At 35.4% G+C, this 25,844-nt stretch overlaps 1 protein-coding gene across 2 annotated transcripts in view; it reads right to left on the bottom strand.

Annotated features, from left to right (window-relative positions):
* LOC111153762 (glutamate ionotropic receptor AMPA type subunit 2) overlaps window positions 1-25,844 on the bottom strand; it is a 151,709-nt gene that overhangs the window by 66,994 nt on the left and 58,871 nt on the right. For both annotated transcript variants that reach the window (XM_022512987.1, XM_022512997.1), the window contains exon 3: window positions 8,740-8,979. In XM_022512987.1, the coding sequence (XP_022368695.1) occupies window positions 8,740-8,979 (240 nt within the window). The remainder of the gene's footprint in view (window positions 1-8,739; window positions 8,980-25,844) is intronic.

The following is a 25,844-nucleotide window of genomic DNA, read 5'->3' as shown; positions in this document are numbered from 1 at the left end:
AATAAGAAGGCATTTAAAAAAATAGTTGAATTTTCAACGAATTCATTCTATGTGTCAAAAGTAACTCACAGTTGGTGTGGATTTTCTCTTGTTCAAACTCTCAGAATTAATGTTTTGTAACCTATGAAGCCTAAAAACATTACATCCACTAAGAAGCTAAATAGCTCAAGTGGTGCAATATCAGATTTGATTAATTTAGTGTCATCAGAAGACAATGAATAATATTAAATCATCAAGGAACAGCCAGAAGTAACTCACAGTCCATTAAAAGTCTGACTCATGATTTAAAGAGATTGCTGTCCCATGCTTAGTAATCCATATTCTTAGACTTGTTTTTTCAGTAATAGTAACAGACCTCTTAGGCTCCTAACTTGATCTGTGTCTTCCTCACAACTAAGACTTTTGTGTTAATTCTGGTTAGTTTAAAATTAACAGATCATTTTAAAAATCACTGAAAATACATGTTACAACTATTGAGGTGAAATTAACCTCTTCAAACCTAACACGAATTCATTTCTTGGTCTCTTAGTACCACATTCTAATTAGGGGAAACAATATTACCTGAGACAATTACTCTTTCCTTTCCACACAAACTAGCATAAAATTATCTTCATAAATACCTCCATCTCTTAACCAGACTATAAACTTGCATGAACAGTGGGACTTCTTTAAAAATACTAGTTTACTTCAAGTTATTAGTAAGTAGTAATTGTTCTACTCTAGTATCCATACTGTATCAGGATATTTGAATTATATTAATATTAATATATTAGTTGAGTTGGCCGCTCAACCCACTGAGCCCAGGCACCCCTGTAGATTTGTTTCTGTAGGTAGTTTCTGGAATATTATATTGTTCTATCAGAAGACATTATTTCTAGTAATGATGGGGGGAAAAAACTTTATAACTAATAAATGCTGTTTTCACTAGAAGGTGGCACCAGTGATTTAGAATTAATATTGGTTAAGGGTCTGCCTTCAGTTCAGGTCATAATGCCCCAGTCCTGGGATTAAGACACACATCAGGTTCCCTGCTCAGCAGGGAGCCTATTTCTCCTCTGTCCTTCTGTCCCTTCCCATGGCTTGTGTGCTTTCTCTCTCTCTCTCTCTCAAATGGATAATAAATAAAATATCTTTTAAAAAGCCATTATATTTTATTTTACACTCAGAAAATATTATTAAAAATTGAAAAAAAAAAAAAACCCTGTATACCAACAGATTGGACAACCTAGAAAAAAATGGATAAATTCTTAGAAACGTATAAACTACCAAAACTTAAATAGGAAGAAATAGAAAATTTGAACAGACCAATAACCAGCAAAGAAACTGAGTCAGTAATCAAGTAACTCCCAACACACCAAAGTCCAGGACCACATAACTCTTCACCTAGATTTCACAGGTGAAATCTACCAAATATTTAAAGAATAGTTAATATGTAGTCTTATGAAACTATTCAAAAAATAGAAAAAGAAGGAAAACTTCCAAATTCATTTTATGAGGCCAGAATTACCCTGATACCCAAACCAGATAAAGACACGACTAAAAAAGAGAACTACAGGACAATATTCCTGATGAATATTCTCAAAAATACTACAAAACTGAATTCATTTATACATTTTTAAAAGATCACTCACCACAATCAAGTAGGATTTATTTCTGAGTTGCAAGGGTGGCTCAATATTCACAAATCAGTCAATATAATACATCACATCATAAAAGAAAGGATAAGAAACATTTGAACAATTCAAAATATGCAGGAAAAGAAAAAAACATTTGACAAAGTACAATACCCAGACATAATAAAAACCCTGAACAAAGTAGATTCAGAGGGAATATATCTCAACATAATAAAGGCCATCTATGAAAAACCCACAGTTAACATTAACTTTAATGGGGAAAAACTGAAACCTTTTCCCCTAATGTCAGAAATAAGACATGCGTGTCTACTCTCACCACTTTTATTCAGCATTGTACTGGAGTCCTAGTCACAAGAATCAGACAACAAAAAGAGATACCAAATTGGTAAGGAAGAAGTAAAACTTTCACTATTTGGAGATGACATGATACTGTATATAGAAGACTAAAAAGACTGCATCAGAAAACTGCTTGAACTCATACACAAATTCAGTAAAGTTGCAGGATATAAAATCAATGTACAGAAATCTCTTGCATTTCTATACACCAATAATGAAGCAGCAGAAAGAGAAACTTAAAAAAAAAAAAACAACTCATTTACAGTTGCACCCAAAATAATAAGATACCTAGGAATAAACCTAATCAAAGTGGTGAAAGACCTGTAAACTATAAAACACTGATGAAAGGAATTGAAGATGACAGAAAGAAATGGAGACATTCCATGCTCATGGATTGGAAGAACAAATATTGTTAAAATGTTTATACTCTCCAAAGCAATCTATACACTTAATGCAATCCTTACTAAAATACCAAGAGCATTCTTCACAAAACTATAACAAATAATCATAAATTTGTATGGAGACACAAAAGATCCCAAATAGCCAAAGCAATCTTAAAAAAGAAATGCAAAGCTGGAGGCATCACAATTCCGGACTTCAAGTTACATTACAAAGCTCAAGTGATCAAAACAGTATGGTCCTGGGGTGTCTGGGTGGCTCAGTGGGTTGGGGCCTCTGCCTTTGGCTCGGGTCATGGTCCCAGGGATCTTGGATCGAGCCCCACATTGGGCTCTCTGCTCAGCGGGGAGCCTGCTTCCACCTCTTTCTCTGCCCGTCTCTCTGCCTACTTGTGATCTCTGTCTGTCAGATGAATGAATGGAATCTTAAAAAAACAAACAAACAAACAAACAAACAAAAACAGTATGGTCCTGGCACAAAACAGACACATAGATCAATGGAACAGAACAGAAAATCCAGAAATAAATTCACAATTATATAGTCAATTAGTCTTCGACAAAGCAGGAAAGAATATCCAATGGGAAACAGACAGTCTCTTCAACAAATGGTGTTGGGAAGACCAGACAGAAGCAGAGAAAAGAATGAAACTGGACCACTTTCTCACACCCTACACAAAAATAAATTCAAAATGGATTGAAGATAAAAATGTAAGACCTGAAACCATACAAATCCTAGAATTTGGATAGGAAGTAGTAATTTCTTTGACCTTGGCCATAGCAACTTCTTTCTAGATGTGTCTCCTGAATCAAGGGAAACAAAATAAAAAATAAACTATTGGGACTACATCAAAATAAAACATTTCTGCATGATGAAGGAATCAATCAACAAAACTAAAAGGCAACGTACAGAATGGGAGAAGATATTTACAAATGATACATCTGATAAAAGATTAGTATCCAAAATACATAAAGAACTTATAAAACTCAACATCCAAAAAAAACAAATGATCCAATTAAAAATGTGCAGAAGACATGAACAGACATTTTTCCAACGAACACATTCAGATAGCCAATAGACACATGACTAGATCCTCATCATCACTGATCATCAGGGAAATGCAAGTCAAAATTACAATGAGATATCACCTCACACCTGTCAGAATGACTAAAATCAAGGAACAACAGGTGTTGGAAAGGATGTGGCAAAAAAGGAACCCTCACGAATTGTTGGTAATACAAACTGGTACAGCCACTGTAGAAAATTGGATGAAGGTTCCTAGAAAAGTTAAAAATAACCTTATGATCTGGCAATTGTATTGCTGTGTATTTACCCAAATAATAATAAAAAAAAAATTCAAAGGGATACATGAACCCTTACGTTTATAGCAGCATTATTTGCAACAACTAAGACATGGACACAGCCCAAGGGTCTATCAATTGATGAACTGATAAAGAAGATGTGTTCTATATACACAAAGAATGAAGTCTTGCCATTTGCAACAACACAGATGGAGCTGGAGTGTATAATGCTAAGCAAAATAAGTCAGTTGGACAAAGACAAATACCATATGATTTCACTCACATGTGGAATTTAAGAAAACAAAATAAACAAGCAAATGGAAAAAAATAAGAGAAAGAGAGAGAGAAAGCAAGAATCAAACTCTTAACTATAGAGAAGATGGCTACCAGGGGGTAAGTGATTGGGAGGATGGGTGAAAGAGGTGACAGGGATTGAGGACTGCATTTGTTGTGATGAGCACTGGGTGTTGTATGGAAGTGTTGAATCACTTTATTGTACACCCAAAACTAATATAACAATGTGTGTTAACTAACTGAAATTAAAATATTTTTTAAGTTGAAAAAAAAAAAAAACCTTATAATCCAAGAAGTAGAGAGAGTGCCACATCAAGGACAGACCAAATTGTTTAAAATTGAAGCATGTAGAGACACACAGAGATGAAATCATGGAATCTATTTTTAAAGCATGCATAGCAGGGATAAAGGGAACAAAGATGCATGCTCATAATCACATAACACTAAATAAGGAGGTGCTTCCTTGAAGGGTATGAGGTTAGCAGCTAAAGAAAAGAAAGCCAGTCATACAATAAATGCACAAATGAACTTTTCAAAATGTAATATGATGGCAAAGCTATAAAAACTAGGACAGTAATAAGAAAAAAACTGGATAGCAAAATCCCATTCTTTAATCCAAGTAAAACACTATGTAAAATGAAGTTTTTTGCTATTTTGAGTCTCATACACTTACCTCTGAAGAGTTTCAGATTCAGCACAACACTGTTCATATTAAAACAGGAGCAACCATTTTATAATACCTTGGAAATGTGTCCATAAGGCCATTTTTGGCTTTAACATATAATACTTCACTGTAACATATAATACTGTAACTCTAATATTCTTCTCTCAAAAGATGAACTTAAACTCAAATCAATTTGTAAAATTTAATGATGAGATTATCTCATCACTTCAGTTTCATTTAATATTTCCAAATTATGTAGTTATAAAATCACTTCAAAATGTTTCATGTTCTTTTCACAAGTTCCTGAACTCATCTTTCTTCACCTGATTGTCTCCCAGAGCTTGTCCTCAGTATCTCTCTCCAAATATGAGAGTTTCTCTCTTTCTGTTTATGGCCTCTGTTGTCTATATGACTTTTCTCAAAAGTCAAGGTTCACCTAGAGGGAGTCACAGTGAGGGTGAAGCATACCCCTGTTAGGGCCAATTTAATGTTAAAACCTGTTTAACTATTAGGGCCTGCTTAGCCAGAACAACTCCATATTGCCTAGGTAGCCATATTGTTGTTTACATCCACGGACTTCATTCTGGGAATAAACGCCCCAGTAGTTCCTGGTATCAGTTCCAGGTGTCGATTCCGGGAGTAAGCGCCTTAACAATAGAAGCCACGTACCTTGGGTCTTCAGTTATGCCCTATAAAACCAGCCTGTGAGATCGGGAGGGGGTCGCTCTCTTCGGAGGCGGCCCTGGCCTGTCTGTCTGACTTCTAATACTTGGCATAGAATAAAGCTCTACATAACTTTCACTTTGTCTTAGTCTTGTTCCCCTGGCCGGTCAGTCTAACTTCTAATGCTTGGTATAGAATAACGCTTTGCCTAACTTTCACTTTGTCTCAGTCTCGTTCCTTTGATAACGGACCCCAACAACCCCCACAGTAAAAATGCCACCTTCAGCTTTGTCAAACAGAATCATCTTCTGATCCTTCAATTTAGCCAGTGAGATTCAGGTTCTCAAATCTCAAATTTAAAATACACAGAAGCTTAACTCATTAATACTATTTATTCAATATCAGCTCTGTTCCAGAATCATCTTAAGTTCTGTGTGTACAGTAAGGAACTGGACCCCCAGTGTAATGGGTATTGCCTAAACATTGCCTTCCTGGGGCTTTACATCCAGGGCACAAATAAAAGACAAAATGCTAGGCCTTGTGTCTAAAACTGTTCCTCGAGCATAGTGGGAGCTCAATAGCAGTTCTTGAGTGAAAGAACAGATATGAATATTAATTATAAATTGTGATAAGCCCTACTTAGGAAAAGAGGAGACTTCTTCGTGAGAGAAGAACAGTATGAAATGAAGCTCTGTGGAAATGCTCTGTAAGCTGAACTGTGAAGGGGGAGAAAGAACCAGAGGTGTGTCCAGATATTTGAGGTGAAAGAGTTTGGTTTGGTGTATCTGGACACTGTGAAAGAAGATTAGTTAGATGGATTTAGTTTAGTAAGTGAGCAGGACAGTAGCATAAATTGGCAGGAACCAGACTTGAGAGCCATGTTAGGGATTTTCAATTTTACCTTCATTTTAATGAGAAGTTTTTGTTGTTGTTTTTTTTTAAAGATTCTATTTATTTGAGAGAGAGTGAATGAGAGAGAGAGCGAGAGAGAGCACAAGAGGAGGTAGGGTCAGAGGGAGAAGCTGCCTCCCCACTGAGCAGGGAGCCCAGTGCGGGACTCAATCCTGGGACTCTGGGATCATGACATGAGCCAAAGGCAGTCACTTAGCCAAATGAGCTACCCAGGCGCCCAAAAGAGAAACAAGTGTGGAAATGGAGAGGGAAGAGAAGGAACATGTGGTGGTGGCCTGGTCTGGAGCGAAGACAATGAAAAAGAGCGTCCAGAGATAAAATATATTTCCCTGGTAGAAATCACTGCCAACAGAGTACAAGGGTGAAAGAAACATTCAGCATACTCCAGATTTTAGACTAGTCTTATTAATGCAAGAGTTCTAAAGGACATAGCAGAGAGCAGAAGGAAAACCTATGAATAAGGTCAGTTTTGTAAGCCTTTTATCACAGTAATAGGAAGTATGCTTCAGAATCATCCAGCACATTACAATCCATATTTTCTTTAAATGGTTCTGTTTTAATTTTTCATTCCTCATAGGAATAGCAAAGCTCTCCCTTCCCAAAGCAGGGGGGAGAAGTTGTTGACATAGCAACGTTTTTTCAGTTTGTAGAGTGCTGACAGGCTTTTCCACCAAGTGTTCTCATTCCAAGGACTTGGAGGACAAGGCAGAGAATGAGACACCTAGCTTGAGCACTCCAGATGGGATTGCTGCAGCAAATGACTACAGACTAATCAATGGTGAATTGACTGACGGCTGGCTCTCTTCTTGTCTGCCCTTGTGGGTTAACAAGGTGCCCTATCTTGGTTGAAACAGGCTTCTGGGTTTCATTGGAACCTTTAAATACTCCAGGAAGCAAGCTGCTGAAGGAAGCCCAATCTGGTACTTGGGTACTCGTACAATGGCGGTTCTTAATCTTTTTGAGTTTGATTATGGGTACTGTCTTTAGAAAAATACATATGCAAACAGGCACAAAATGTTCCTTCAGCTTTAGAAAGTACACCCACTGAAGCCAAATCTTGGACCCAGAAATATTTAAGAACATCCAAGATTCTAAAGAAAATGAAAACACTAATTTGAAAAGATCTATGCACCCCTATGTGTATTGCAGATTTATTTACAGTAACCAAGATATGGAAACAGCCCAAGTCTTGACTAATAGGTGAATGGATAAGTAAGATGTGGTATATATACAATGGACTATCATTCAGCCATAAAAAAGGATGAGATCCTGCCACTTGTTACAACATGGGTGGATCTAAGGGTTATTATGACAGAAGGAGAGAGACAGGAGGAGAAAGTGAGACAGAAAGATAAAGACAAATACCATATGATTTCACTCATATGTGGAACCTAAAAAACAAAGCAAATGAATAAACAAACAGAATCAGACTCTATTTTAAAAAAGCAGAACCAGACCTATACATACAGAAGACAAACTATAAAATACAGAAAACAGAGAATACAGAGAACAAACTGCTGGCTGCCAGAGGGGAGAAGGGTGAGGTATTGGGCAAATGGGTGAGGGGGAGTCGGATTTACAGACTTCCAGTTATGATATGAATAGGTCTTGGGAATAAAAGAATGTAGTCAGTAGTATTGTCATAGTGTTGTATGGCGACAGATGGGAGCTACACTTGTGGTGAGCAAAGCACAAGGTACAGAGTTGTTGAAATCACTATGTTGTACACCTGAAACTACTGTGACGTTGTGTATCAACTATACTCAAATCAATCAATCAATAAATAAAACTTTTAAAAGGAACATCCGGGATTCTATGACACATACATCAAGCAGATCTGCTAATAATAAACTTTGCAACAAGAGATGTGGAAAACACGAAGGAAGTAACTCCCCCTGAAAATACAACTTTAGCATAATGAGCCAAGATTCTATCCAATTAGTATGATAATCAATAACATTTTATCATAAACCTAGAATTACGAAAATTCATGGGTCTGCTGTCAGAAGACCTGGGTCAAATTGTACTGCTGCTCAAACGGAACATGAGCAAGTCCTTTAACTTCTCTGAGATTCAGGGATGTCATTTTAAAGCAAGGTTAATAACGGTCATACCTTTCTCATAAAACTTCTGCATGTGAAAATATTTAATTGCTACAAATTTCTCTAGAAGTCCTTATTTAAATATCCATTCAGTTTCACTTTGACCAACTTTCAAGGCAGTCACTTCAGTGACCTTCGACTAATAGTATCTTGACTCCGAATCTCAGAAGGTACTATTTACATTACAACTGATCATCTGGGTATTGGGTTGACAGAATCTTTATTTTTAAAATGAACATTCACAACTTTTTTTTTTTAACTCTAAATACGTTTCCCAATTTTCAAATTGCATTATTCATTTACACAGAAAAATCAAATCAAGTGACCCCTGGACTTTAACACACCTGGCCTGTGTTGCTCCATAACATCTCTTATAAGTGTCAAGTGTAGGCATTTAATCTGACCCATTACAAAGACATAGGGATATTGTCACTTACCTCTGTCACTGTCATAGAGATATGCAAACTTGTCCCATTGATAGTATTCAATCAAGCTAAGAAGTGCTCCTTTGAGGTCAGGTCTCATCTGAATGACAAATGGATGTGTGCCATCTGTTGGGAAGCTGGGAGTGATGAAGGAGACATGGAGCGTTCCACAAAATGATGTGATGGTATTTACAGACTTCTTGTCATAAAATCCAAAAATAGCATAGACTCCTCTTGAAAACTGGGAGCAGACTGAATAGGAAAAATAGAAAGGATAAATCACTGAAATTGGCATACCGTAACGTAGATTTGCTTAAAACTTAATGCTCTTTTATATGAAACAGAAAATAATCAAAATGGAAAAATACAGAATTTATATCAATGATCCATCCTGTCTGAGCACTTATTTACTTAGCTCTCTCTTGGAGGAATTCAAAGAATTATAAAGCATTAAAAAGTAATTTTGGCTACAAGAAAATAGATACATTATTTTTTTTAAACAAACCATGTAAGTAGAAAAGTATTTTAGGATAGCCACATTGAAAAAAAAAAAAATGTAGGGGCTCCTGGGTGGCTCAGTTTGGTTGAGCTACGAACTCTTGGTTTTGGCTGAGGTCATGATCTCAGGGTCTTGAGATGGAGCTCCAGTGTGGTCTCCATGTTCAATGGAGATGGAGGATTCTCTCCTTCTGTCCCTCCCCACACTCACACATGTACACTCTGTCTCTCTTTCAAATAAATAAATAAATAAATAAATCTCTAAAAAAAAGTGTAAGTAACAATCATTAATTATATGAAGAACCAACTACAGTTACCCAGCATTTATACACATTCATAACATCTCATTCCCTCTAAAATCTGATTCTTTTTTTTTAAAGATTTTATTTATTTGACAGAGAGAGATCACAAGTAGAGAGAGAGAGAGAGAGGAGAAAGCAGGCTCCCTGCCTAGCGGAGAGCTCGATGTGGGACTCAATCCCAGGACCCTGAGATCATGACCTGAGCTGAAGGCAGAGGCTTAAGTCACTGAGCCACCCAGGCAGCCCCTAAAATCTGATTCTTTAAAAGGATTTATTGTGTTAATGATGCTTCATACTAGAAGGTCAGAGGGCTTATGAAGGGTTCTAATGCTGACCCAAAGTTCTTTAAGAAAAACCAAATGCAAGACTCACAACATACACAAAGAGATATATCACCAGAAAGAGACCTCTAACCTTGGATCTCTCAGTCAAGTAGCAATTAAATGGAGTTCAGAAACCCGAATTTTAATCTTTCTCATGGACTTCCCTTACCCATACTAAACAAAGAACATTACCAAATATTCTGATTTAAGGCCATAATCCTTAAAAAAAAGGTAATATTTTATTTGAAAGTCCGTATCGCTCCAAAATCCCTTACCCTCTAATGATATACACTGAATGGCATATGACAATACCTCCTCTGACCTTCTCCCTCGTAGTCAATCACTAATTATTGTTTATCCTAATACCTAAATATATTCAAATGTGGTCCACTTGTTTGTAGCTCCATCTCAATCATCCAAGTTCATTAACAACTTATTCTTACGTTGTACTTGCCTTGTGACTGGCATGTTCTATGGCACGTTAACTCATTTATTTCTCGTGATCACCTTTGAGGCAGGAACTATTATTATTCCCAAATAGGGATTTTGATAGGAAAATTGAAACACAAGATTAAGTGATTTGCCCCAAGTCACACAGCTAGTAAGTGAAAGATGCTGTGTTCAAACCTAGGCATCTGGAATCAAAGTCCATGCTTTTAATTAATGGGTAATACTGTTTTCCCACATGGATTATTGGAATTCCTGCCCAAATTTCTTCCTTCATCCAATATTCCCCTTTAGTTCAGTTCTCTACAATAAAGCCAGAATAATTTTTTGAAACACAAATCTGAAAATATCTGAGAAGTAATAGTTACTTTGTCTAAGACTGATTCCTCTGAAGTGCCCTATAGAAACCACACATGCCATAATGCTTAAGATCACCAATTCAGGTCAACCACATAGCTTTAAACGATTAAATAGCTGATATTTTCTTAAATCTCAAGGGTCATTTCAATCCAAGGAAATGAAAATAAGCTATCCAGTAACATAATCCAACAAGACAGAGCATAATACCAAGCAGCCTTTCAAACTAATTAATCCCATTTAAAGGATAAAACTAATGCAATTCCATTTCATTCTATTTCCTTTCAAAAATAGAATATCTGTAGAAAAATAGATTTGCTTCATGAATAAGAACATTGCTACAATACATACAGATTCTAATAACCAATTCCAGACAATCAATAAATAATAGGCAATGATTTTTAGCAAGTATTAAATGACATGCAAGGAAAGGAAAGCAAGACTGACTATTTCTTTGAGTGGTTTTTATTTATCAAATATTCCTGTTTTCCTTTATATATTTACTAATCTTCAACCCACTTCTGTCTTTCTAACATAAGTTTTCTAGGATTTCTAGGTTTTATCTGTGTAATGTACCAATTGGCATCTTCCGCCTTTATTACCAATCTTCTGCAGAGTAGTCTAATATATCTCAGGAAACTGAATATACTCCTTTACATTCATTTCAAACTTGAACATATAATAGAGATGAGGTTTCTGCCCTTTACTTATGTTCATTGGTCCTTGTCTGAGTAGAGAAGTTGAAAATAACTTTAATGTGTTGGCCTGGGCTCATTCTTCACATGAGTGGAAAAAAAAAGAAAAACCTTTCATTATTAAAACCCTTCCAGGCAAATTCTGTGGTGATTTCTTATTTTATACATGGATATATGTGTACTGACATGTACATCTTAAATCTCAAGTTTGTTCAGAAACTGATGATTCCATATGACATATAAAAAGGGGGGAATTGCTATAAAATTCTCTCTGGGTCTATTTTATTCCATTTTCCGGTGAAGTGTTGGCATGTCATCTAAATACTATAGGAATATCAGGTGATATGATTTATTAATGAGACCTCTTCTTCTCATTGTAAGTGAAATAGCTTCTGTGATGGGAACAGCAGCCATGGCATCAGCAGAATGCTTGATAAAGGACGCTCCTGTTTGAATGCCTAGACAATCATAATAAGGAGCCATACCTTTCATTTTCCATTTGTTTTAGACTCTGAAGTGAGTTGTCAAGGGGCCTCCTGGTTATTGTGGCCATCTGGAAACACTTGGCTTTGGCCCAACAACAGGCACAAGCAGTACAAGACTTCACAAGAAATTATAATTCACCTGATTCCAAAGGCACTTTTTTTCAGGAAATTCAGCTAATTCTCCAATGAGCATAATTTTGTAACAATGGCTTTTCTTTCCTGTCTATCCCTGGTCCTTCCAAACCCTCTTTTATCTTTTCATGGTAAATATTCAATTGTCTATTTGTATCTTCCTTTTTTCTATATATTTCTCTCTTAATGTCCTTTTTCTATATACCATTAACATTCATTTCTTTTTTTTTTAATATTTTATTTATTTATTTGACAGAGAGAGAGATCACAAGTAGGCAGAGAGGCAGGCAGAGAGAGAGAGAGGGAAGCAGGCTCCCTGCTGAGCAGAGAGCCAGATGCGGGGCTCGATCCCAGGACCCTGAGATCATGACCCGAGCCGAAGGCAGAGGCTTATTAACCCACTGAGCCACCCAGGCGCCCCCCATTAACAGTCATTTCTACAACACTGCTCACCTCCCTCTCTTTACCTTAGGTCAGTCCCTGTCTCTGTCCCCAAACATGATGAGGAGATCATTGAGATTTACAACTAGGAATCAATCAGAATGCTGATCTGAGCTGAGGTATTTTGCTTATCCAGTTTGCAGCAATCATCTCAAGATAAAACAAAACAAAATAAAAACAAAAAACTTAGTGCTACACTTGTAACCTTTCATCCCCTAAATACCCAAGTATTTTTGCATTCTAACACTGATGCTTCCCCCAATATACCACAAATACTTGGCCCTGTTGACATAACACACAAGAATCTTAGGTGCAGTGCCTTGAAATTACTCTTCACTTGATTAGAAATTAAATTTCTCATTGTGATCTCAACTTTATTTCCCAGCTATCCCTCCAAATTTTAAAGCCATTTCCCTAACTTATATCCATCTTCAAAAACAAAAGATTTATTATCACTGAGAATGTCTAATAATTTGTCACAAGCGGTGGAATAATTCCAAAAGTAGCTTCCTAAAATTAGTTAGATAATAACAGCACCCCACATATATTCATTCTTTTCCTACGTCATCTTCAGAAGCAGAGAAAGGAACAGAAATGATCAGTTTCACCTCCAGTTCCATGCCCCGTACAATCACCTTATGAAACACTTTTACAACTTTCTAAATGATTATGCCGATTAGTATTAGAATTTCATTCATGTCTTAAGACTCAAAACTGATTGCAAAAGGTAGGTAAAGATGCTCTTACTGAGTTCTACTTTAATAAAATATTAAACATCAACTTTGAGAAGCTCAGCAAAGGGAAGTCCTTTTAAAAGACACTTTAGGTCAAAACAGCAGAAATTATCATCTCCTGGGTGTAAGTAACTTGCTGATTATTCCACTTTTTATTATAGCCCAGATGATATAAGCCAATAACAATGCTGATGGTGCATCCACCTCCTATCTTTCTTCTCATTGGTGCTGCTAATGTAGCATACTCGACAGAGTCTGGAGAACCTTGCATGGTTATTTAGTAGAAAGGCAGAAAAAGAACAGGGCATGATTTATTTTTTGTTTTACTTTTTTTTATACTAAATTGCCATTCACTTCAATGAAATAGCATTGGCTGCTTCATAAGCAGGAATGGTGACAGCCCCTTTGCAGCTTGTGCAAAGTCTGATAAAAGCTGTATCACCAAGCAGTCCTCACTTGAAAATCTGGAACCCACTGAAAATATCTCTTCTCTCATCACTAAACTTCTAACATTAACCTCTTGCAAATTTTGACCCTGAATTTACTATTGAAATTTCCCTATCATTTGTCAGTAATGATCTCCTACTCATTAAAGCCAATCATCTTTTTCTCAGATCAAGCTTTCTTAGCCTCTCTGAATTTATTAATCAAAAACTTGCTTCCTCATCTCTCTCTCTCTCTCTCTCTCTTTCTCTCTCTCTCTCTCCTGTTATTAGTCTTGGTCTCCTCCAATCCCTTCTCTGCGTTGCTGCCAATGTAAAACAATACCCTCTTGGTACTTTTCCTCTCCCTCTAATTACCTTTCACTCACTTACCTTTTTTATTTTTCCCCCCATATCCCAAATTAAAAAGGCATTCTCCAAGGGTCCGTTTTCTGATTGTTTTTTCTCCTCTTTTTGTAGCTTGTCTCTTAGGGGCCACATTCCTTTTAACAAGGTCAAATTCAACTTTTTATGCATGCTTCCCACAACTTCATTGGCACCTCAGTTGTCTCCATTTGTCTATTTATTTACTGAACAAATACATACTGTCATCATTCAGTGTGATGAGCTTGGTTTTAAGCTTAGAAACTGCCACAGCAAACAGGGTCGATATTGTGCATGTTAGCTGGAATTGCTAGCTTAGCTCCAATCTCTCACCCTCCAATATCACCCACTGGAAAAATGTCTAGTTCCCTATCTACACCCATAAAAACAGGAGGGAAATCCTGAAAATTTTATCCTATAAATCATTTATTTGTGTTGATTTTTTTTCCCCTTTCTGCTCGTGGCACCATAACTCTTGTAATCATTGGTCTTCTAGATTTCAGAATAATTATTTCGTTACTCTTCTTTTTTCTGTTCATGATATTTATAACTGTCTCTGTTTTATTCTACTTCATTCATTCCCTTCTCCCTTGTCCCCGTCCCCCCACCCCTGCTTGTGGTCTCTCTCTCTCTCTCTCTCTCAAACAAATAAATAAAATCTTTAAAAAAAGAGAGAGAAAGAAAAGAAAAGAGGGGCGCCTGGGAGGCTCACTCATTAAGTATCTGCCTTCGGCTCAGGTCATGATCCCAGGGTCCTGGGATTGAGCCCCACATCAGGCTCCCTGTTCAGCAGGGAGTCTCCTTCTCCATCTCCCACTCCCTCACTGTATCTCTCTCTCTGTAAAAAAAAAAAAAAAAATATAAAAAAAAAAAAAAAAAAAAAGAAAAGGAAAAAATGAGCTGCAACAGTTTTGGTAACTAGTAAGTTCCATATAAGCCTCTTGTGACCCCCTTACTTATTATATTCCATGTTCTAATCAATGTTGATAATAACTATTTATTAATCATGCATCAAGATTGTATTTGTCTTTTTTCTTTAGCATCAAATTCACCAATTCTATAAGGCAAGCGTTCATGTGTTAAAATAAAACCCTTCTTTTCTGAATATGAGGATCCCTCTAGATCTTTTCCTTTCCTTAATCCCCAGCATACTAAATTGTCACCAATACTGCCCCCTTTGACTCTCAAATCTGTCCTCTCCAGCTCCCCTGGCATTGCCTTCACATGGTCCTCAAACATTTATTGGCTGGATTGCTGCAGGACTTTCGCAAATATCCCCTTTTATCATAAATCTCTTTCTTATCATGGCAGATATAAGGCTCCTACTTAAAATCCATCGATGTCTCCCCACTGCTTAGAGAATAATATACGTAATAGTGCTCAGGTGTTACCTGCTCTCTGTGGTCTGAGTTACATGCCTCTCCTACATGTGATTCTAAAGCACTCTGAATTTTTGCATGTTAGCCTGAGTTATAACTGCTTGGCTTTGCCCTTGAACTCTGAGCTTACTGAGAACAGAGAATGAAGTGCTGTTATCTCACTACTCGGCACACAGCCGGCACTTGACAAATGTTACTTATTAAAATACCAATTCTTCCATGAAGGCTGTCCTGCATACCATCAACTGAATATGACTTTCTGATTATGAGTCCCTCCCTCATGGGAGTACAGTATGAAGTACAGTATGTTTGAGTGAGCTTGGGTATGTGTGTGGGGAGGGAGGGTGATTTGGGACCTCCTTGAGATCAGAGTTCAGTGTGAGAGCAAAATAAGGATACCTGAATTGGAAGGCCAGTTTCATCCTTCGCTGGTCATCTGGTAGGTGGAGCCACTGAACCTGAGCCTGTTTTCTTGTCTACTCAGTAAGGATATTAATTCCTCTCCTGCCTAACTGGGAGGAATGGTTTAAAGTTTAGACTAGATAATATAGAAAGAAATGTTGGGGGAAATAGAAATCATAAAATGAATGTGCTAATGACAGAAAATCCAACCAGAGCATTTTGTATTCTCTTCAATACCCAATTCAGGAATTTTCACAAGTACACCATTACTTATTTGTTAAACGAATGGGATACGAACCAACTGGATAACAAAGATATAAAAGAGCTTCCAACAATGAAATTTCATTTCTGTTGATACTGGGAGAATTATGTTAGGACAGTATTTTCATCATTCACTATCATACTGCAAAATAACTAGTGTTCATTAAAATTACCCATGAAATTTAGTCTCTTAGTTCCCATAATAGGAAAACAAACAAACAAAACCCAAAACACCATAATCATTACTATGAGAAAACAAACCCTGAAATATTTGTAAAATCTTATTAAGTTTTCAAAATATATTTGATATGTGGAAAATGTGCACCAAGAGAGGTGAAGTTACTAACTTTTATTTTTATATTTATTTTTATAAATGCAGGGTGCACTTGGAAAGCTAATGAAAGAAGTGAACTTCTTTGTCTTGGACGTATGTCCAATAACACATTCTGTATTTGAAAACATCCTCAGGTAGTCTCACAATCTCAAATGTCTTAGTTACATAATTCAATGGAGTTGTTCATGCTTAAGCACTTATCAACAACAGGTATTCCTTCAAAAAAAGGTGATTGATATAACAGACCACACATGGACAATTGTTTTCCATGTTAAAAAAAAAAAAAAAAGAAAACTATACTTTCTTTTCTTCTTGGAAAATCTAGGTAAGTACAATAGCCTGTTCTCACAATGAGATGGAGTAAAACTATCTACCTTCCATTAATGGGGTCATTTTAAAGTTTATATATCTAGGGGGAGGGCACCTTCTTTCACTGCCAATGGACAGGAAAGGTCTTCCCCTCCAGAGCTAGCAGTTAGCACCTCTTACAAAACTCTTTTCGAAAGCTTACTGTTCTGCATCTACTCCTGCTCCACAGGGGCCAGCACAGTTCCTAGCAAAATTATTCACTATATAGCTATTGAGTGAAACACTAAAGAGTCAAAGAAAATGTGAAGAATAATACACAGACACCACAATGACATCGTCTATAAATTGCCTCATTGATGATTTTCCCTATAGCCCTGCCACAAATCTTTACTATGATAAATTGCTTCTCCTTTGCATGTATTTTGATCCCATTTTCATACAAATATTAAATGGGATGCAACATCAACACCCAGTAGTAGAAGACAATGAAGCTGTAATAATACAGTTTTTCTTTCCCTCTAACAAACATTTATCCTTCCTGACCTTCCTGTTATGTTTGCTGAGCGAGGTGAAATGTCATTAAGTTTATTGCTATTGCTGGTATTATATGCAGCTTTAAAAAATCTATACCATTTATTCTGGCTTCATTCATCATTGGGGATAGCAAGCAAGAGTAGTCCTGGCAGTAATAGGCAATAACTCTCGTGTGAATTTTAATGATGGGTTCTGGACACATAAACGAAAGGGAATCACCTCTGTTTATATAAGATGCTATTTCACAAAAGATAGTCCCATTCTTCATCCCTTGGACATGTATTTCCTCCTCATAAATACGCAGAGTTCTACTCTGCAAATTCTTGCCGGGCTTATGCTCTATGTAAATTCTGGGCCCTGCATGCCCTGCTGTGATTTGAATGTTGTGGATAAAGAGTGCCAGGCTGAACGTCTGGAGGCCTGGCATCTAATCCCAGTTGTGACACCAGCCAGCTGTATGCTTCTGGCAAATTGCAGCTTTCAAATGTCTCCGTGCCCTCAGAGGTCCCATCGAGCTCAAACTTGGGCCTGTATGGCCAAACATCAAAGAAAGAAATTATACAAAATGTCAGTAGTGCATATTTATTATTCATTACAAGCTTAACTCCTGTAAAATTGAGTGTGAGATATGATAAATTTTTGCAGATTAAATTCTGCCATTCTCTGTAACTTTTTATGAGTCTTTCTTCCTTTTATTCTTTCTTCTTTTTATATTTCTTCTCCTTTCTGTTTATCCTGTTCCTTCCTTCAATGTTTTGCTTTTTCTATTTCATGTCTATCTCTACATCTTGCCTAAAAGAGATAGCCTAGGCTCCACAGCCGTTCTTGATCCTGATGCCTAAAGAAATGTCACATCTCTTATCTGATTGTAATTAGAATGTACAAAATTGAAGGACTATGTTTCTGCCAAATACAGATTCAATGATATTTCAGTACAAATAAAAATGTTAGCTTTTGTGATAAGTCTTTAAAAAAAAAAAAGAAACTTTTCAAATAACTAGAAGGTTTCTACTTAAAAGAATTTTCCTTTAGGTGACACATGCTAAAAAAGGAAAAGACAGAACTTTATTGCTTTACCTGTCTGGAGGCTCTCAAATTAGATCTGACAGCCTTCTTTTGGATGGTTCAAAGGGTCTCTGAAGTTTTTGCAGGACTTTCTTGCTCATCCTTTTGTTGGCAAGTGAGAGGGTTTCTACTTATATGCCTCAACATTTATATGTTAACTCATAAAGGTTTATTAAATGAAGGAAAAATTTTTGAATATCATATAACAAGCAATTATGTAAATGTACAAAGAAATGCTCTAGACCATTAGCCTACATTCCTAAATCGCTAAATAACTGGAGGAATTAACTTTAGCACAATGGACTCATTCACACTTGATGCATTGGTTCTGGTAAAATGATGCCCTAGTGTTTGTTAAGGGAACATGATGCTTCAACTCTAACATCATCCAAAGGTTTTGTTTCATTGTTACATTCACTTTGATAAGAGGAGGAAGTGCAGAACTAATGGTGTGAAAAGAGTTTCCTCAAGAAAAGAGTAGTAGCTTATTTATGTTTTGGCCCTTACATTTATCTCAGTAACATAAATAAAATGTTTATAACTCAAAAATAACAGGAATAAACTCTTACAGAAATTTAAACAAGTGTGCTCATTAAAAGGCTATAATTCCTGACTCCCTACTTTTCCCAGAAGCAACCCCTATTAACAATCATTTGGTATGTATACTTGCACAGCTGAAGTCCCTAGTTAGAATTGATTTTGTTTGTTATTTTTCTGATTTTGTTATGTTTTTCTTATTTTGTTATGTTTTTAATTAAGGAGAGCACAGAACAATTTTCCTGTGAATTTCCAAAATTCCTTTGACATTTGACAAAGAAATTACCATGTTGATACAGACTTAGTTCATTCTTTTAAACTATTCCCTAGAATTCCCTGGTCTGGATATATCACAATTTCATCAATATTCCCAAACTAAGGTATTTAGATTGTCACGAATTTTTATTACTATAAACAAGGCTGCAGCAAACATGTTTGTATGTTCATCTTTGTACCCCTGGGCTAACATTTTTGCAGAACATATTATTAAAAATGGCATTGTTAAAAGCATTTTTCACAGAACTAAAACAAATAACACTAAAATTTGTATGGAACTATCAAAGACCCTGAATAGCCAAAGTAACCTTGAGAAAGAATGACAAAGCTGGAGGTATCACAATACCAGATTTGAAGATATACTACAAAGCTGTAGTAATCAAAAAGTATGGTACTGGCACAAAAATAGACACATTGATTAATGGAACAGAATAGACAGCCCAGAAATAACCCAACAGTTGTATGGTCAATTAATCTACAACAAAGGAGGCAAGAATATACAAAGGAAAAAAAAAAAAGACAGTCTCTTCAATAAATGGTTCTGGGGAAATTGATCAGCTACATGCAAACAAATAAAACTGAGCCACTTTCTTACACCATACACAAAAAATAAACTCAAAATGAATTAAAGACCTAAATGTGAGACAAGAAACTATAAATCTCTTAAAAGAAAACATAGGCAATAATTTCTTTGACATCGGACTTAGCAACATTTTTCTAAATATGCCTCTTCAGGCAAGCAAAACAAAGACAAAAATAAACTACTGGGACTAGACCAAAATAAAGAATTTTTGCACAGTGAAGAAAATGATCAACCAAACAATATGGTAACCTATTGAATAGGAGAAGATATTTGCAAATTATATATCTGATGAGGGGTTAATATCCAAAATATCGTAAGAACTTACACAGCTCCATACCAAAAAAACCCCACAAATAATTCAGTTAAAATGTGAAAAGGACCGATTAGACATCTTTTCAAAGAAGACTTACAGATAGCCAACAGATACATGAAGATACTCAATATCACTAATCATCAAGGAAACACAAATCAAAGCCACTATAATACCCCATTTTACCCGGAAGAATGGTTAGCATCAAAAAGACAAGACATACGTGTTGGTGAGGATGTGGATAATAAGGAACCCTCATGCACTGTTGGTGGGAATGTAAATTGGTGCAATCACTGTAGAAAACAATATGGAGGTTCCTCAAAAAATTAAAAATAGAAATAGCAAATGATACAATTATGCCATTACCCAAAGAAAATGGGAACACTAATTCAAAAAGGTATATATATCCTTATGTTTATCACATTATTTATATCATTTATATATATTATTTATAACCATTATTTATAGCCAAGATATGGAAACAATCCAAGTGTCCATTGATAGATGGATAAAGAAGATGTTGTATGCACATACACACGCACATACACACATACACACAACCATTTATATATATACACAATGGAATACCACTCACTCACCAAAAAATGATGAGATCTTGCCATTTGTACCAACACGCATGGACCAAGAGGGCATTATACTAACAGAAATAAGTCAGAGAGACAAATATCATGGGATTTCACCTATAGATGAAATTTAAAAAGCAAAACATGAATAAACAAATGAGCAAGCAAACAAAAATAAGAATCAGTCTTATAAATACAGAGAAAAAACTGATGATTGCCAGAGTAGAAGGAATAAAGGATGGGCAAAATGGGTGAAGGACAGGGTGACATATAGGCTTACAGGTATGGAAAGAAAAAGTCATGGGGATGTAAGGCATATCATAGGGAATATAGCCAATGGTATTGTATTAGTGTTGTATGGTGACAGATAGTTGCACCCCTGGTGGGGAGCATAGCATAACATAGAGATTCACCAAATCACTATGCTGTACACCTGAACTCATGCGATATTGTGTGTCAACTACTCTTCAATAAAAAAAGAAAAGGTGGAATTGCTTGGTTGAACATTATGCTGTATAAAATGTTATCAATGCCATCAAATCATCACCTAAATACAGTGTACCAATTCATATCCCTGTCAACAAAAAAAGATAAATTCCTATTTTTTGGTGTTCTTCAACAGCTGATAGTTAAACCCATTTAATTTTTTTCTAAGCTACCATGTGATACTATTTCACTGCTGTTTTGAAAATGACAACTTGAGTTTTGTATCCTTGTGATAGAAGGTATTACATTTTTCAAGTAAGAGTTTTTTTAAAACTCATATCTACATGAGGCCTGATATTATACATTTTACGGATGAGAAAAAAATTGAAAAGGAGATAATTTTCTGAGATAACACCTTCAGAAAATGATACGGTGGGGGGTCAAACCCATGCAGCCAGACTCCAGATCTTGCTCTTTATTTTTTTTTTAATAATTTATTTATTTATTTGGCAGACAGAGATCACAAGTAGGCAGAGAGGCAGGCAGAGAGAGAGAGAGACACGAAGTGAAGCAGGCTCCCTGCTGAGCAGAGAGCCCGATGCAGGGCTCGATCTCAGGACCCTGGGCTCATGACCTGAGCTGAAGGCAGAGGCTTTAACCCACTGAGCCACCCAAGCACCCCAAGATCTTGCTCTTTAATTCATTGTACTACAGTGCTCCCTCTGGTAAACAGGAAAATGTAGATTTCCATCATTAATGAAAAAGTGCATTTACTTTTATATATTTCTCTTTTAATGATCTATTCCCATATCCTGCATATTTTTTTACTACGAGGTTACTGCCTAAATTTTGTTTAATTGCATTTATATATAAGGTCATGTTTTTTTTCTTTCTTTCTTTCCCTTTCATCTTTTACTTTGTTTATAATATTTGTAGGGGTGCCCAGGTGGCTCAGTCAGTTAAGTGGCTGACTCTCGGTTTTGACTCAGGTTATGATCTCAGGGTCATGAGATCATGAGATCAAGCCCTGAAGGGCTACATGCTAAGAGTAGAGTCCATCTGGAATCCTCTCCCTCACCCTCTGCAGCTTCCCCAAATCATATGTGCATTCATTCTTGCTCTATGTATCTCAAATAAATAAATGAAATAAATGAAATAAATAAATTAAATAAATGAATGAAAATAAATAAATAAATAAGTGAAATCTTGAAAAAAAAATTGTAAACAAATTCTTTCTTTTCCTTGATGACTCCTAGATTTTGTGTCTTGTATAATAAGAATTTGCCAGCCTAAGTTTTTCAAAAATTTTTTGTTTGATTTCATGATTAGTCTTGTCATAACTAATTCTTCTATTATTTCTATTTGGATTTTATGCAAGGTAGAATCTATGTTCCTACATGGATATTCAATACTCCAACTACTTTCATTTAATTTTATTGATTTCCCCTCAATTTTAAAATGGTACCTTTATCACATCCAAGTTCCCTTTTGTGCTTAAGTCTATTTCTCAAGAAGGAAACAAGTATTTTAATTACTCTTCCTTTTAAAAACAACCATTTTCAATAACTTTCAGTGTAGTTTTGCCTATTGACCTACATTTTTCTCTTCTAAATTTTGGTTAGGATTGGACTGATACACACATTAATTGGCCAAGATTAACATTTACAATGCCATTAACTGTAATAGCCAATCTCTATTGAGAGATTTTATGATTTTCAGTAAAGTTCTACACTTTTATTCATACCTTGTACACTTTTTATTAAGTTTATCCCTAAATACTTTGTAGCATTATTACTATTGTCGTAAGAAATGTTTTCCTTATATTTCTATATTAGGTACTACTAGCATGTAAGAAAGCTATTGACTTCAAAATAATACTTTTATTTCCCTGATGATGAGTGATATTGAGCATCTTTTCATGTGTCTGTTAGCCATCTATAAATGTCTTCTTTAGAAAAATGTCTATTCATGTCTTCTGCCCATGGTGAGTGGGGTGATGGTTATTAAAGAAGACACTTGTGACGAGCACTGGGTATTGTATGTAAGTGATGAATCTCTAAATTCTACACCTGCAACTAAGATTACATTGCATGTTAACTAACTGGAACTTAAATTTTTAAAAAGTGACACTTTTATATCTAGCGATATTGTTGAACTCTTTTATCAATTCTATGAGCTTCTGGGTTGATTCTCTGGGATTTTTCTATGTAGAAAGTCACTATTTTTGTAATAATTTTACTCAACTCACCTTTGGACCATTCCACATTGAGATATGATTTTTCCTTATTTTTTAAATCTGTTACATTTCTTAAATTAATAATAAATTTAAAAGTATACACCATTATCTGATTTCCATGCAATGAAAATTGAGTGAGAATCTGAATAATCATCTGATACATTTGATCAATGTATAAAATTAAACTCTTTTCTATAGTTCATAATTCTTTCTTTCATAATATACTGGTTCTTAAATAGCCCACGTATTGTATGAATGATTGTTCCAGCTTTACACTTCACCTTACTATGTGGTCATAGAGAATGAAAAGAAAATAGGAGAAATCATAATACAAGTTATATAACATCAATATTTCATCATTATCAATATGGTCCTAAAATTAATAATACCCTACTCCCAGCACCATAGGTGCAACAAGGTAAAGGAAAAATTAATTAGCCAAGCAATAATTCTCCATTAGTAAGAGCCAGGGATAGAGAAAAACTATTTAGAGCAATGAAAGCAGGTGGACAACAAATGAATAGCTGAAAAAGAGGCATTCAGAAAAGACAGTACAAAAGCTCAGTGTAAATTGCTATTGCAATAACTAATTTCTCTGAAAAACAAAGCTAGAAAAAATAGAAATGAGCACATAGACAGCTAACTGCAAAGAAAAGTATCAATATTGTATATATCTTAGGCTTCCAGCATACATGATTTCAGCTGTACATGATTACTGAAAATAGGTTCATATGAATTCAGTTAAAGCCATCATTTCAAAGATATCTCAATGAATGGATGCCTTGTTCTGGAGAACACATGTAATTTTGTACCTAAGTCACAGAGTAAATTGAAGATTTGACAATTTTTAAGGTGGCTAAATTAAATGCAAATGGCGAAAACATAAAGCAGAAACAGAAATCTCTTCCGGAGTCTAAACTACTCAGTTTGGTTGCCTGCCCTTTGCACACCCATTAGATAGCTACCGGGTCCCTGACAGACTATGCTGTGGAAACAAACAACATGGGGAGGATCAGAACTTATAACACAATTTTTTAAAGAACCAAAGAATATGTTCTGATTTTTTTTAAATGTTAAGAACAATGTTCTAGTATATGTCCTACTTCAGTAAGTGTAACAATGACTCTTTTATCAATGGGAAAAAAACAAACTAAGTCTTAGCATGGAAGTGAGGAAAACCAAGGCATAACTTCCTGATAATATATGCACAAAATGGCTAGCCTACTCTTGGGAAATAGTTCCTTCCAGGGTAACACGGTAGAAAGCAGTAATGTAATCAGCCACGGATATACTTTTCTAAATGCTAATATTTCAGAGTGCCCAAAAATATTAATGAAGAAGGGAGAAACCTACATATATGTGTGTGTGTGTGTGTGTGTGTGTATAACATTTTCCTTTTTTTAATGTAATTTTCTTTTATGTAACATATTTCATGCTCTCAAAAAATTTTCAGCAACACTGGACCAAATGTAATCATAATTTGACAGGACTTTGTCAAATTATTTGTGAAGTTACACAGTGTTTTTTCATAAGATAAAATTTCCCTTTGATTAAATTATTACACTATGTTGTATATTAATGTTGTATCATTGTGAAACCAGAACCTATGCTTTAATGAAATGTAATTAAAAAAAAAGAGAAAACAAAGTCTTAGAAATAAGTACCATTAGTCTGATCACTACATGACCATTATTCTTTGAAGTAATAACTAGCACTTAGATAAAACATTATGTGCCAGAAACTCTTCTTAGGGATCACATAGATCAAGTCATTTAATCCTCCCAGCAAATTGCTATACAGAGAGACTGTATTTCCCAAGTTCACGGAGCTGGTGGTAGTAGAGCTAAAATTTGAACTCAAATAATTATGTGAACTAACTAGAAATGTCACACAAGAAAAACAGGGAAACATACTATAATAGATGAGAAAATGAATTCCAGAGTAGTGATGTAGCAATAGGTATCTTACATCAAAGAGGTATTAAGAAAAATAATCTCTCCAGCTTTTTATCTAAATTCTTTTCTAATATATATTCTCAGTGTATGGACATCTAGTGTGTATGTATATCTGTGTGTGTGTGTGTGTGTGTGTGTGTGTGTGTGTGTGTGTACTTGCATGTTACCCTATGACATACCTCCAAATAGGTCAAATAATCCAGCTAGAAAGTTTATTTACAGATATTTATATTTTGTAGATTATATTTTTACTATGATTTTTTGGTTAACAAGTCACAAGAAAATAACTCTAAGGTGACAAACTAAGTGGAGGTAAGTATTTATATATATGAATTATGTCGTGTTGAACCAGGGCTTCTTAAAAATCTTGAATTTCACTAACATATATTATTTTCTTATTTGTATTTCTACATTCAGGACAAAATGAAATGGTGCATGACAGGAATGGCATAATGTAATCAGCATAACCATATCAAATAATTAAGCAAAGTCTTATGAATTTGATATCTCTAAACAATTATAACAAGTGGTTTAATTTTCATAAATGTAACATAGCCCCTGGGGGCACTGACTTTATTTTCAGCAATGCTCAGGTATTAAAACCGAAGGCATTTTTTTACTATATATGTTCTTATTTGTTTATGTCCACATTATTCTGGGAAATTTTTAAGGAACATATTTAAGGAACATATTTAAACTATATCTT

This window comes from Enhydra lutris, unplaced genomic scaffold, assembly GCF_002288905.1.
Source record: "Enhydra lutris kenyoni isolate GAN:26980312 unplaced genomic scaffold, ASM228890v2 scaffoldscaffold3, whole genome shotgun sequence".
NCBI lineage: Eukaryota > Metazoa > Chordata > Mammalia > Carnivora > Mustelidae > Enhydra > Enhydra lutris.
Note: the sequence above shows the minus strand (reverse complement) of the source record. Positions and strands in the feature narration are given on the sequence as shown.